The sequence below is a fragment of the Quercus suber genome, unplaced genomic scaffold (genome assembly GCF_002906115.3).
Source record: "Quercus suber isolate HL8 unplaced genomic scaffold, Cork oak 2.0 scaffold_278, whole genome shotgun sequence".
Taxonomy (NCBI): Eukaryota; Viridiplantae; Streptophyta; class Magnoliopsida; order Fagales; family Fagaceae; genus Quercus; species Quercus suber.
Genome location: NW_027069734.1, coordinates 91,730 through 105,583, shown reverse-complemented (window position 1 = coordinate 105,583; position 13,854 = coordinate 91,730). Strand labels below are relative to the sequence as shown.

Below are 13,854 nucleotides of genomic sequence, written 5' to 3'. Positions count from 1 at the left end.
AATTTCCTTTTGACAATTCTTACATAAAAAATCGTGCCCATCCCCATATTTTATTACTCTAAATTAATCGCCGACTCGTTTCCAACCAACCAACAAGCGCCACACACACACGCTCGCGGATCATAACATACAAGTAATTGTCCCTATTAATATTTTCATCATTTGTTTTTACGTTGGTGATTAGTGATTCCACGGTGTACTTTCTTTTCCATTAGAATTTAGCCATGCGTCGGCCACGTTCTGATAGGATTAGGATGGTTTGGTGGGACTCCGCATGTGTGGTGGTCTCTCTACAATTATAAGTACTTATGGAGCGTAAATGGCAAATATTGAAATTTAAGTTTCTAAGAGAGAGTTTCACACACATATACACTTAAATTAGGTTAGAGCATTCGCATCAGTCCGTGTATTTTACATGTCCATTTTTATACTAAAAACCTACTTTTTCTATTTTACACGTTCACTTTTATAAAACACTCATATCAGTTCATTTATTTTATCACCACTTTTATTTAAATAATCAATTTTCTCAATTTTTTTTTTTATTTCCTCAACTAAACCTTATTATACGCGCGCGCTCTCTCTCTCTCTCTCAGCCCATTTTTTCTCAACCCATTTTTTTTTTCTGATTTTGCTCTCTCTCTCTCTCTCTCTATACCCATCTCTCTACCTATAACCCATCTCTATACCCATTTCTGAATCAGCTCTCCCTCTCGGTCCATACCGCTCCACAACTCCAATCCATAGCTCCCACGAGCTCCGATCCACAGCTTTGAACCACCACTCCGATCCACGCTTCGATCCAAGCTCCCACACGCTCTGATCCATAGCTCCGAACCATCGCTCCGATCCATAGCTCCGAACCACCGCTCCGATCCAAGCTCCCATAAGCTCTGATCCACAGCTACGAACCATCGTCGATCTGAAATTTCCATCTGAAACTCCAATCCAAGCACGGTGCTGATCTGAAACTCCGATCCAAGCACGGCGAGAAGAACTTTGATCCAAGCACAACGAGAAGAACGCTGATCCGCCACAAGCGCCGATCCACTCTCTCTGTCTCCATTGGTGTGTCTATGTGTGGGTGTGTTTGATTTTGTGGTGTCTGTGGGTTATTTTGTTGTTGATTTTGTGGTGGTTGATTTTTGATTTTGTCTGTGGGAGTGTGTATCGGAGGAAGAAGCAGATGATGAGGGGTTAGTTGTGCAGATGGAGAAGAGAGAGAAAAAAGGAGCGAAATTAGAAATTATTAAAATAATCTATACACGAGCTACAGTAACCATGTATATATACACGGTTACTATAGCTCATGAAAATTTTTAGAAGAGTTTACACAGTTTTACAAGATCTGAAGTGGGAGGATTTTTGGCCAAAGTGTGTAAAATGAGGAAGTTTTTTGTATTATAGATGATTATCCACATACTAATGCGAATGCTCTTAGTGTAGAATTCTATCTTATATATATATATATATATATATAAAAGATAGTTTGGTGGGTTTAAGGTGTTTGGTACTATTGTTTAAATATCACAACATGTATTTTTACAACTTTTTTTTAATTCACATGTATTTTTATAACACATATTTATTTGTTCCTAGTGTTTAAACCATAGTTTTCAGTATTTAAATAACATTACACGTATTTTCACACATTTTTTCAGCCACACGTATTTTTTAAAAATACAAACAACGTTACTAGAACAACATTATCTACCGAGCCCTTTAATATTTAAATAACAATACTAAAAGTTTTTTACCAAACAGCTTTTATTGTGCCAAGGGTGGTGAGGTAAAAGTGTAATTACCTTGTGTGTAACAGTGCAAGAGAGTAAATTCAATAACTTTCAACTTTGTGGTCTCTTCAACCCATTAATTGCTGCATTAATAGTTTTCAACGTGGTCTCCTCAACCCGTTAAAGAAAAAGTGTCTCTTCAAAGAGGTAAAAGTTCATGCTTGATTTAATAGCTATCCTAATTTTACTATTATTAAAATCTATTTAGATACCGTTTATTACTAAAAATACTATAATAAAATAATTTTTAAATGTGTAAATAACATTGTAAGACTTAAATTTAATGAAAATTTTGCTGAATTAAACAACTTGTGGGTCTTGGTCACTTAGTGTTCTTACTCTACAAACCATCTTCATTTCTAGTTGGATGTAAAATATACCAAAAGAATTGACATGGTTTTACTTGATCAAGGATAAATCTTTTGGTTAGCTTGGCTAGGATAATAATTATTTACTCAATTCATGCAATGTAATAGTTGTTTACTTTGTCCCATGATGTTAGGTTCTAAGACTTTAGGAACTAATGTATTAGAATTTCAATTTGTTTTATATTGGCAAACCATGATCAAAATATAGAGTCTATGTTTAAACTTGCTCAAAGTGTGTTTATTTGTAAAATTGGAATCGAGTGATTGCATAAATTATTGGACAAAATCTACAAGGCTCGATCGATAGAAAATTAGACTCAATCAATCGAACTACATGCAGATTTATTTTTCTATAGAATTTCCAATTTAGCCTAAACCTGTTTGATGTGTAGGGTTTTGTGTGTTTACTCCAAGTATAAAAGAAAAAACCCTAATTACGTTTAAGAAGTCTTTTTGATGGTTGTGTGTTGAATCTTTTGTGAGACCTAGAGGTATTTACCTTCATACACACTTAGAGTTATCAAGATCAAGATTCATGTCAAGAGTTTGATGATCTTTTCAGTTGCTGCTTAAAGAACTTTAAAGAAGATCTGAAACTTTTGAGTGGAGTCTTAAAGTCACAAGTGGGAGAACTTGTGTTTGCAATAGATCAAGGAAAGAAGTAGTCCATAAACTCAGAGTTGTCACATGGTTGTGGTAGTAAGTTTTATACTCGAGGTAGCAATAAGATGTTAGTGGTTTAAGTCTTATTGTACAAACTTTAATTCTTTTATAGTGGATTTGGTTTACCTTGAAGATATTTAGGTTAAATCCTCCTTAAGTTTTTTACCGGTTTGGTTTTCCTGATTTATCTTATCGTTATGTTTTTTTATATTTCCGCATTATTTACACGATATGATCCTATTGTGTTAATCTAGATTTGAATAATTTATCTAAGTAATCACTTGTCTAGATAACTAGGTTAAACAACTTGTGTTAAGAGGTCTAAAAACGTACATATGAAAATATACATACTCGACAATGTGATATATACCTAACTAAGTCAGGACAATAACTTCCTCCTACTTAATCTTCTTAATAATGGAATGGAAAAAAATATCAATTAATATTGTGGTACTCAATTCACCATGGATCTTACAATCACCATGTAAGAAGCCAATTAAAGATTGAGCAACTAATACTCCAAAATTAATGCCAACAATGACAAGTTGTTGCATGCCATTTATCACAACAACAAGATTCCAAGAAACTAATTCTCATCAATATCCTTCATAATTAACCTTAAAAGGGGAGGAGGAAGCTTAGAGAACCAAGTATGCACAAGATAATCTAAAAAAGAGGCCTCCCGTTTTACTAAAAACCTGAAATTTCTAACTTAAGTATTAGAGGACTAGTGATTAACACCATATTGGTGTCCTCTAACTTTCTTCCATACATATGAAGGAATCTCTTTTCAAGTCAATTGTGCAGCCCATTCTACCATTAAGACATTAATTTATTTCAATATGCTAAGGTGTGCGCACATTTTTTTTTATTTAAAAAAAAGAAACCTAGAAATATGATGATAAGTTTATAATTTATGAATTTTTATAAGACTCTCATATACTTTCACACAACTTTTGAAAGAGATTTCTTCATATTAACATTTAATCATATCTTAATGACTAACTTGCCTCATTAACTTGTATGTATATATATAGCACGCAATTAGAGAAATTTAACACGTGAATTTGCTTAATTTAATTATTGAATAATTGATACTAACAAATTTCCTATATAACATAAAATTAAATGAAAGAAAGACAACTCACTATAATTTTTATTTTTTATTTTTTATCTCATTATGATTGAGAGCTATACTGTCACAATCATTTTTTTTTTTTTGGTGGTAAACTTGTCACAATCATATTGTTCCATATTACGCAAAACTTACACAATTCCACAAAATCATATAGAAGACATGCAAAATGATGTGATAAGGTCTAAATATATGTCGTTTTAATGTGAAGAAGCATCCACCGAAACGCCAAAAGAGACAACGGCGATCATATCCCCCGATCTTTTCATCTATGCCCATGTCTTTTTGGATCATCTCTAACTCACTCACACCAATTACAAATAATAAACAATTGGTGAATAAAGTAACCTCCATTTTCTAATTAGTCAAGTAAATTAAACCCTCCATTTGGATTAAGTGTTGGATTCGACCCACTAACAAACAACAATAGACCCAATCATACACACATTTTATCTCAATCAATCAATGACAAATATGTAATCCTCTCTCTCTCTCTCTAAAATTGATTCTCCACCTAGCTACTACACCAATAAAATCCCATAAAAACCTTTTCTTTTTCTTTAAGCTTTCAACTAGCCCTGCAAAAGCAAAGCCCTCTTTCCCTTCTCTTCTCTGTGATCATTTTAATTAGGCCCCCCATCAACCTCTCTATCTTTGTAGCACACATACATAGAAACACAGTAAATGCAAAGCGGCGTAGGCTGCAAAATCTGACAAAGAAAGCACCACCTTTAGCTCTCTACTCAATACACCAAAACTGACAAGTAAGTACACGTACTTTGGGTTTTTTTGACAGTTTTGTGATACTCCAACACTGTATGTTGTCTTTAACCAAAGCACACAGAACTCATTACCCAAAGTTCCCAACTGAACCAAAAAAAATTCAAGAATACCCACCGTAACAAAAGAGACTGCTAGTTACTGCTAGAGAAACCCAGTTAAAAAAAAAAGAAAAAAAGAAAAGAAATGCTAGAGACCGTGAAGTACCTAATCGGCTCAGCCGGTGCTAGTGGCTACGGCTCAAAGTCCACGGCCGAGCAAGTCACCGAAAGCGGTGGTGATCTGAGCTCCATCACAGCCATCATCACAGGTAATCAATCATGACCGTTCAATCAAAAACCAGTATATATAAGTATGTGTGGGAGCTAGAGGGAGAGTCTGACTTGGGTTTTTGTGATTGGCTAGGGGCTACGTCGGGAATCGGAGCCGAGACAGCTCTGGTTTTAGCCAAGCGAGGAGCCAGACTGGTTCTTCCGGCTAGGAGCCTCAAGGCCGCTGAAGAAGCTAAAGCTCGTATCGTGTCGGAGTGTCCTGAGTCCGAGATTCTTGTCATGTCGCTCGACCTTAGCTCTCTCACTTCTGTCCGAAATTTCGTCTCCGAGTTCGAGTCCCTTGATTTGCCTCTCAGTCTTCTCATGTAACTCCAAAAGTCCTCCCTTATTATTATTATTTTTTTTTGTCGTTTTTTATTTTTCATAGTACGTTTTCGAAAATGTACTAGTATTGTTATTAGAATAATACATAAAACATAAACCGTAGACTATAATTTTGTTTTAATAATTTGATAATTTAGAAGGGTGAATTTGAATCATGTACGTGGTTAAAAATATTAAGAGATTTTTAGTAAGCGGATTATAATTTTTTATAATTTTTAGTTTCTTGATAACCAAAATACATATATATATATATATATGCGTTCGATGGCAGATTGATCTACATATATAAAAGAATATACAAAATATATTAGTATAGACTATTGTTTTGTATTCTACTATATGACCTGATTTCCATAATTTCTCGATGACCAAAAACAATTATAAGTGATCGATAAGACGTTGGTGTTTATAAGAATATTATTGTAGACATTTTAGACTATGGTTTTGTATAATAAGATGTGACTTTGTCTTTGTATTTGATCTTAGAAACAACGCGGGCAAGTTTACTCATGAGCATGCAATCTGTGAAGACGGAGTAGAAATGACCTTTGCCACTAATTATTTAGGTGAGCTATATTGACACATATTATAAAAAATGGTGGCTTTGTTAATGGGGTTTTAGCAGAGCTTCAATAATGAGCTTTTCTTTTTTCTTGTTTTGTTTTCAATGAATGTATGCAGGTCATTTTCTGTTGACGAAGCTGTTGCTGAATAGGCTGATGGAAACGGCAAAGAAGACCGGCGTTCAAGGCCGAATCGTGAACGTGTCGTCGAGCATTCACGGCTGGTTTTCCGGTGACTTAATCCGATATCTCGGTCTGATAACCAGAGACAAAAGGTGAATATAGAATAAGAAAAAATAAATAAAATATGTGTGTACTATATATGTATATGTATGTACGTATGACTTTGATTTGATTGAAATTTGTCTTGGTCTCTACAGCCATTATGATGCAACACGTGCTTATGCGCTCTCGAAGCTTGCCAACGTTTTGCACACCAAGGAACTTGCTTGGAGGCTTAAGGTTGTTTAATTATTTGATTTATTAGTTAGTTATTGGATTTGGAGACAGAAAAAGAAAAGTGAAAGTTTGTTTCCTTTGTTTTTAACTTGTTCTTGTTCAAATTGTTTTGTTCATTTAACATTTACAAAAATATTTTACAATAACTTGCAGCAAATGGAGGCCAACGTGACTGTGAATTGCGTTCATCCAGGAATAGTGAGAACCAGACTCACCAGAGAACGTGAAGGCTTTGTCACAGGTTAAATTGGAACCCCCAAACAAATAATAATAATAATAATAATAATAATAATAATAATAATATGTTTTAGTAGATTCCAATTAACTTAATTAGTAAAGGGCTTTGTTGTCAAATAAGAGATATTGTGTCTTGGCTTAATATCAAAAAATAATGATTGTGCGGCCAAATCATATGGTATTTATCAATACATAGGAGTATATATATAGTTGAGACCATTATGTTAACTTTTAATTCTGAGTTTTTGGGTGTTTGATTAATATGCAGATTTGGTTTTCTTCTTGGCTTCCAAGCTCTTGAAGACAATTCCTCAGGTATGTGTAAGCTAAAATATTGGATATACAATTCAATTTTAAATGAAACTTTCATCTTTAATCCTCTGATTTCTTAGAAACTGTCAAACCATATGACTGGAATGCGATAATATATTCTATAGGCTGCTGCTACCACATGTTACGTTGCCACTCATCCAAGACTGTTAAATGTGTCCGGAAAGTACTTTGCCGATTGCAATGAAGCTACAACGTCAAAATTGGGATCCAACTTATCCGAAGCTGCACGATTATGGTCTGCTTCTGAAATCATGGTTTCTAGAGACCCAAAAGCAGTGTTTAATCCACTCAACGCCTTGTTTTGAAAAAGATATAAAAAAGTAGAAAAGAGATATATATTTATAAGAAACAAAAAGAAAGGAAAGAGAGAAAGAGAAAGGAAAATAGTACACACTAAATCTAGCTAGAAGAAATACGTTTGTATACTGGGGTTTGAGTATTGTAGTAATAGATAATTAGATATGATATATATCCTTTGTATGTTATAAGAGATATATATATATATATATATGTATGTGCACCTCTTAGTTGGTACAGGTTAAGCTATTTGTTAAGACTTATAAAAATGAGAGTATGAAATAGAATATGGTATGGTGCTATATTAGATTGCTATTATGATACAATGATTATGGGATTACAGTTTATATATGTTGATGGGTTTTTTGATTTGGGAAGTGAAAGTGCTTGGAAACCCTAAGATTGTGTTAATAATACAATTAGTACGCATGGATATTGGTTTGTTTAAAGCAAAAATATTTGTTAAAAAAGAGAGGAATGAGTGGACAATAAGAACATGGGGTCGGTTTGTACCATGTGGTGGTGGTTGATTTTTGAGGAGTATCTTTGAGAGTGTTGGTATGGGTCCTAGTAACATGCGTCATGGGGGGAAGATGCACGCGTTTAAGGGCATGTATGCCTCTCCTTCATCATACTCTGATATGATATCATCACAAAATCATTGTATCCATTTCTTTTTGGTGATAGGAATTGGACCTAAACTTGGTAGTGATCTTTTTCCTCTTGGTCATGAAAAAGGGTGATATTTTCCAAGACATTTTGGATAAATCGAGCAACAAAACTCAATCCTTTAGCCAAAAACTATCCCTAGCTACCATATACCAAATGATATGTATGGATACAGCAATCCAACCTAATAACTAAGATAACCTGGCAACAATTTAATTACACCTTTCGATAGTTACAAGTGAATTATACAAATCTTTTGTCCCATTTTTTTGTGATTAATGTAACATAAAGCGGTACACAAAAAATAGATCAGAAGATTTGTATTCGTTATCTATTACTTGTCATTATTTGCAATAATAATATAAAAAAAGAGGCAGGAAAATACACATAAGCTAGCAAGCTTTCTTAAATGAAATACTTCTCATAACTTTTGCAAAGAAAATTTAATCTTTACCTTAAACATTTGGAGCATCACTAGTCGGCACTACACTAATTCATTCTTTTTGCAAGCATCCTTTTCAAATGAACCGTACACCAAATGCATTAACACCAAACAAAGCATTGAGCTCTACTCATGATGCTCGTGATACAATCAATACTCAATTAACTTTGAATGATTTACATGTTTATATGCTGCAAGCATTGAAGTCCATTATAGAAACAATTTCTAGAGTTTTGATAAGGTTTGACTAGGGTTTTAAATATATTTCCTGTTTCTCAAAAAGTAAAATTGCGTGCTACAGCTTCAATGGACCAAGTCAGTTATTGATGTCCCTTTTTCCAATAATCTATGCTATTCTGTGCCCCTCATGGCCTATTATATCATGCAAACTTTTGACTTCCATTATTTCCTTGGGACCAACAAAAATATTATTAGGGTCATTTGTTGGATGTCATTGGCTGTTTATTACCCTAAACTAGTTAGCCATAATTAATAAAATATTAGTAATTATCCCAATTGCGTACCTTATCAGTGAAGCATTATCTGATACGATTAACTTAAACCAAAGTGTGAAAAAAGGTTTTGCAATAGGAGCAAGTGTGACCTAACATGAATCTTTATGAATTCTACTCCTACCTCAAACTCTATAGTCTATAGGTGATATTATTGCTAAAAGCTTGCTGCAATGGTTACAAAATTAAAATACTTAAAACCCCTCTCCCTCCGAAAATAATGAACTAAAAAAAAAGCTCCAAATTAAACCACCATCCCTAAAACCAGTAAACTTTTTTTTTCCTTAATTTTAAAATTTAGATGAGTAGATAACGGGAGATTAGGGAAAGATGGAGTTCAAATCATAGACACGTGACTTCACTAAAGATATCATTACTACTAGACTATCACAAAAAACCTTTAAAACTGTTAGGACATGTGTGGAACTTGTTAGAATATATGTTATTGTAAATTGGCTAATTCTTTGACAAAATGCATTTTACTTGTAATTTGATAGATCTAGAATGAATTTAGTACTTTAAGGAATGTTGATGCTTGATAGCTGCTCGACAGAAATAGTATTTATCGAGAATTACGAAATTCAAATTTTCAGATCTATTTTCACGCATATCCAAGTGTATTTGTGTAGGGTTTCTTTTTTCACAACTCCAGACATATATAAGGATTATTTTAAGGGCCGTCAAAGGTGATGCAAAGGTTGTTGCAATTGTTTGTTGCACGCACATTGTGATTGGAGACAAAATAGCCCTAGTTCATAATTTTTTATAGAAGCTGTTGTGTCTTTGTGCCAGGGGTTTTGTAACAAAGGAGTTTCTTGATCTTCATCGTTGGATGAATTGAAGAACTTTACAGCCAACATCTTTCTCAAGTTGGTGTGTTAGTCACGTATTAGGATTCGCGCATCGATTGGTTAGTCACGTACTGGGAGCCGTGCATTGAAAGGAGAGATTGTCACTACTTTATAAGTCTAATTGGGTATTGGGGTAAGAGTTCAACTGTAGGTTGGTATTAAATACTAGGATTATTTTTACTTGTAACCGCTTGTTTTGATAATAATGGATTCTCGAGAGTGATGACCTTAAATTCATTCGGTGGGGTTTTGCTACCATACTTATTGCGTATAATTGAATCTAATTAATTCATTTGGCTAATTAATTGATTAATTTACCAAAAAGGTCAATACATTCTTGGCCTATCAAAAACCAACAAATTAATCACTTAAACTTTTGTTAAATATTTATGATGACAATAAAAAATGAATGCTGTATTGGAAATATGAACCTCTCTATTTTGTTGAGAGTCTACTTCATTGTTAAGATTTGTGTGTGTCTAACAATATACATACTTTTAAATGTATGTAGACGACATTGGTCATGGCTGTTGACCAGGCAACTTCAAGCATTAACATGAAGGTAATCTAAGATGTTCATTCAAGAAAGATCTATCTCTGGGGAGGAAATAGAGAAAGAAAGAGACATGTTTATTCAAGAAATATCTATCTATGAGAGAGAGAGAGAGAGAGAGCGAGATTTATCCTTGTTGGGAGGAAATACAAAATTAGCAAGAAATAATTTTGCTTTACTAGGTACTCAACAATGGATTTGACCAATCAAAATTTAGAAAATTTATTCCTTTCAGTGTGAATTCTCTAATAAGTTTTATACCATGACCTTACTATCCATAAGAAGAGGTCCTTATTTAAAAAAAAAAAATAAATTTAATAGTTCCAATAGGGGAGAGTGAAGAGGAGCTCAATGACAAAATGAATTCAGCTTTGTTATCTGAAAGCTATGTTTATTTAGACCTAGTGTCCAGACTCTAAACGGCAGACCCAACCCAAGCACTCCATATTTCACCTTCAAACTATGGGCCTAGCCTAGGCCCATAAGTCCAAATCCATCTTCAAGCCCCAAACCCCTAAAAACCCCCCAAAAACCCACACACCCAAACTCATTCACTCACAGGAAAAGCCAGTTCTTCCTCACAGCTCCACTAACGTACTCCACAATCTCCACACAAAAATGGCGACCGTTTTGTCGGAAAACTCTAAAATCCCCCAGCGCTGCCTCGTCCTCCTGGTCCGTTCACGCTGTGCAATCAGAACATATCTCCGAGGTACCCATTTACTCATTTCCAAGTACTTCTGAGAATTGTTGATATGTATTTGTGTATGTATGTATGTATGCATGTTCTGCTTCTTTGTATGTTTAAATATTTGATATTTTGGAGGTGGGTTTGGGTTTGGGGTCACAAATATGCACGTGTGATTCTTTGTTTATATAAGCATTTCAATTTTTGGATGTGGTTTTGGGGTTGCTGACATTGTTAGAATAATAGTTAAATGATTCAATTTTATCATTTTGTAATAGCTTAAACTTTTGGAACAAATGGTAGTTTAACATGGTAACAGGTGTTCTTGAGTTCTGACCCTGTCTTTACTTTATCTCCCATTTAAAAAAAAAATAAAAATCCCGCGTGTTTGACCTCACTTATTAAGGGGGAGTCCGCACTACATTTGAGGGGGAGTGTTGGAATTATGGTTGATTAAATCGACCAATTCTTAATAGCTTAAGCTTTTGGGACAAATGGTAGTTTATCATATATAGTGGTATTGGGTGTACAGAAATGCATGTGTGCTTTGATTTTTGGAGGTGGGTTTGGGTTTGCGGATAGATATTTATGCTTCATTGTGTGTATATTGTACAAGCATTTGAATTTTGGACGTGGGTTTGGGTTTATGGATGGATATGTATACTTCATTGTATGTGTAAGGATTTGATTTTTGGACAAGGGTTTGGGGTTACAGATAGGTACGTAGTTATGATTATTTCTATGCATAAGAATTTTAGTTTTGGAGGTGTTTTGGGGGTTACAAATATCTATGTATATATATGCTTCTTTCTATTTATATGCATTTAATTTTTGGAGGTGGGGAATTGGGGATACAGAGCTTGAGGAGCCGCACATGAAGAGGAAGGTGCTGAGGCTGTCACATTCGCCGAACACAATCAAAGATGTGAATGCACAGCTAGTGACAACAACATCGGGGAAGCTGGCAGAGGACCTGTTGAAGTTAGTAGAGCAGTTGAAGCAGTGGTGGAAGATCAAAAGCTCTCATGGTGACGTTGGCTTCAAGTATACGTAGGATGAGACTGTTGCTTATGTTGCGTCTTAGATGCCTGCTGTGTTCTAAGCGTGTTACCAAGTTCAGTGAAAGATAGGAAATTGAATGGGTGCTTTTTGTGTGGAATTGCTGGTATTGTTTTCCGTTTGGTTGCTGAAATTTGAGACTTAGATGAAGTGCTGAGCTTAACTCAGTCAAAGAGTTGAATTAGGCTTAACTGGGTCAAGGCTTTTAGTTTCCTCGAGTTCTAATTGATTAATTCCCCCCTCCCCCCTTTTAGCCCTTTTTTTTGTACCTGTTCTTAGCAAGCAAATGAAGCTTTTGGGATTTGAATATTTTTCTTATAATTTTTGTACAATTTGCATTTTTAGGTTCGTAGAAGGCTACCAGGTTTCTCTCTATAGCTAGAGTGTTAGGTTTTGGTGATGGCACGGGTTCAGCTTTCTGGTGAAAAGCTCATTTCGTTATCTCACAATATGGTTACCTGCATACTGGAATGCATATTGGTTCATTGTTATCTCTTAGTAGCTGTGTTTGCAACAATTTGAACAAAATTTTGTAGGGCCCTGCAAGTAGTGTGGCCACAGTCCTTGGAGAAGGTTAAATTAGTAGTGCCATCCCAGTCAACGCAGCATGCTAGCTGGAGCCTTATACAAGGTAACTGACACTTTCCCGTTTCAAATAGTTGATTTTTCTGTGAGATTATTGTATGTTTAATATTTCAAAGCGCAGTTGGTAATTAGATGAAAAATTACTATTGTTTGAAGGGACTGTATAGTAATTTTTCATTAGCCCATTGTATTTCATTAGGGTGCTAAATTGTATTGGTATCCATTGAGTGCTATATGGGTTTGGAGTCTTGGATTTGGAAGTTACGCAAACTTAGTATTTATGTATAGAATAACCTTATAATACAATATCTATGATTTTTTATTCATGAATTAGCTCAGGCCAATGATATTTAGTGATTTGCATTAGGTGTGTGATATGGTGCTTATATGCATGAGCTCAATTTGAGTAAAACCTTTATGTAACCATGTCCATAGTGGACTCTTTCGTAGATCCTAATTTCGTTTAGCAACTATCGTATGTCATAATTTAATTAAAACTTAGAAAATGGAATCTAGAGTGGAACCAGAACCCATAAGTCCTCATTTTCCGTTACTGCTATATTCTTTTAGAATTATCATTGTGATGCTGCCTATTTGTATTGCCACCGATTCATCAGTTCATTATTCTAAAGTATCTCCACTAATGATTCCTTCTAAAATTAAAACATGCATTATGGCTGTGAATAAATGCTCAAGAATTCCTGTTAAGAAATGAAGGGATAGGCTTAAGATTAACATATGAAATTTTATTTTTAGGCACAATTTAGATTTAAATTTCATTTGACATGCTATCATTGTGTGCCTTGAAAATTATTTTGCCTTATTAACATTGTTCCTGAGAAATGTGAAGTATGTTTGCAGTATCACTAGGCTTCTCCATATGACCATCCTTTGTTCCTCCTCTCCCTCCCCTTTTCCCTTTTTCCCCTTGCAAATTCATGTGATCAAAATAAAACTATGTTACAATTTTTCCTAGGTATGAAGATCCTGCCACTTACTCATAGTTATGGTAGCATTAGGGCACTTACTAAAAGCATCAATAAGTCAGAGAGAGGACAAGACCTTGTGATTGCTGTAAGTTGCATTCTTCTAGGTCTCTTCCTAAAACATTTCCCTGAATTATTTGTATTTTGCCTAGGCATGAATGTAGGAAGTAGCATGTTTCTATGTGATATATTATTTTTTAAAGTACTGCACCTAAGGAATCTTTC

General features: G+C 34.5%; 1 protein-coding gene across 1 annotated transcript; it reads left to right on the top strand.

Annotated features, from left to right (window-relative positions):
* The first annotated feature begins 4,379 nt into the window (after positions 1-4,379).
* LOC111986523 (short-chain dehydrogenase TIC 32 A, chloroplastic) lies at positions 4,380-7,487 on the top strand. Its single transcript, XM_024018165.2, has 8 exons — positions 4,380-5,049; positions 5,145-5,376; positions 5,882-5,961; positions 6,077-6,233; positions 6,339-6,420; positions 6,571-6,658; positions 6,923-6,969; positions 7,092-7,487. Exons 1-8 carry the CDS (start codon positions 4,926-4,928, stop codon positions 7,290-7,292), a joined length of 1,011 nt encoding a protein of 336 aa, XP_023873933.2. The 5' UTR covers positions 4,380-4,925; the 3' UTR covers positions 7,293-7,487.
* Positions 7,488-13,854: the final 6,367 nt, after the last annotated feature.

Coding starts and splice junctions, on each gene's coding strand:
- LOC111986523 (XM_024018165.2), top strand. CDS start 4,926: ATGCTAGAGACCGTGAAGTACCTAATCGGCTCAGCCGGTGCTAGTGGC. Junction 5,962..6,076: donor CTTTGCCACTAATTATTTAG/GTGAGCTATATT, acceptor GAATGTATGCAG/GTCATTTTCTGTTGACGAAG. Junction 6,234..6,338: donor CTGATAACCAGAGACAAAAG/GTGAATATAGAA, acceptor TGGTCTCTACAG/CCATTATGATGCAACACGTG.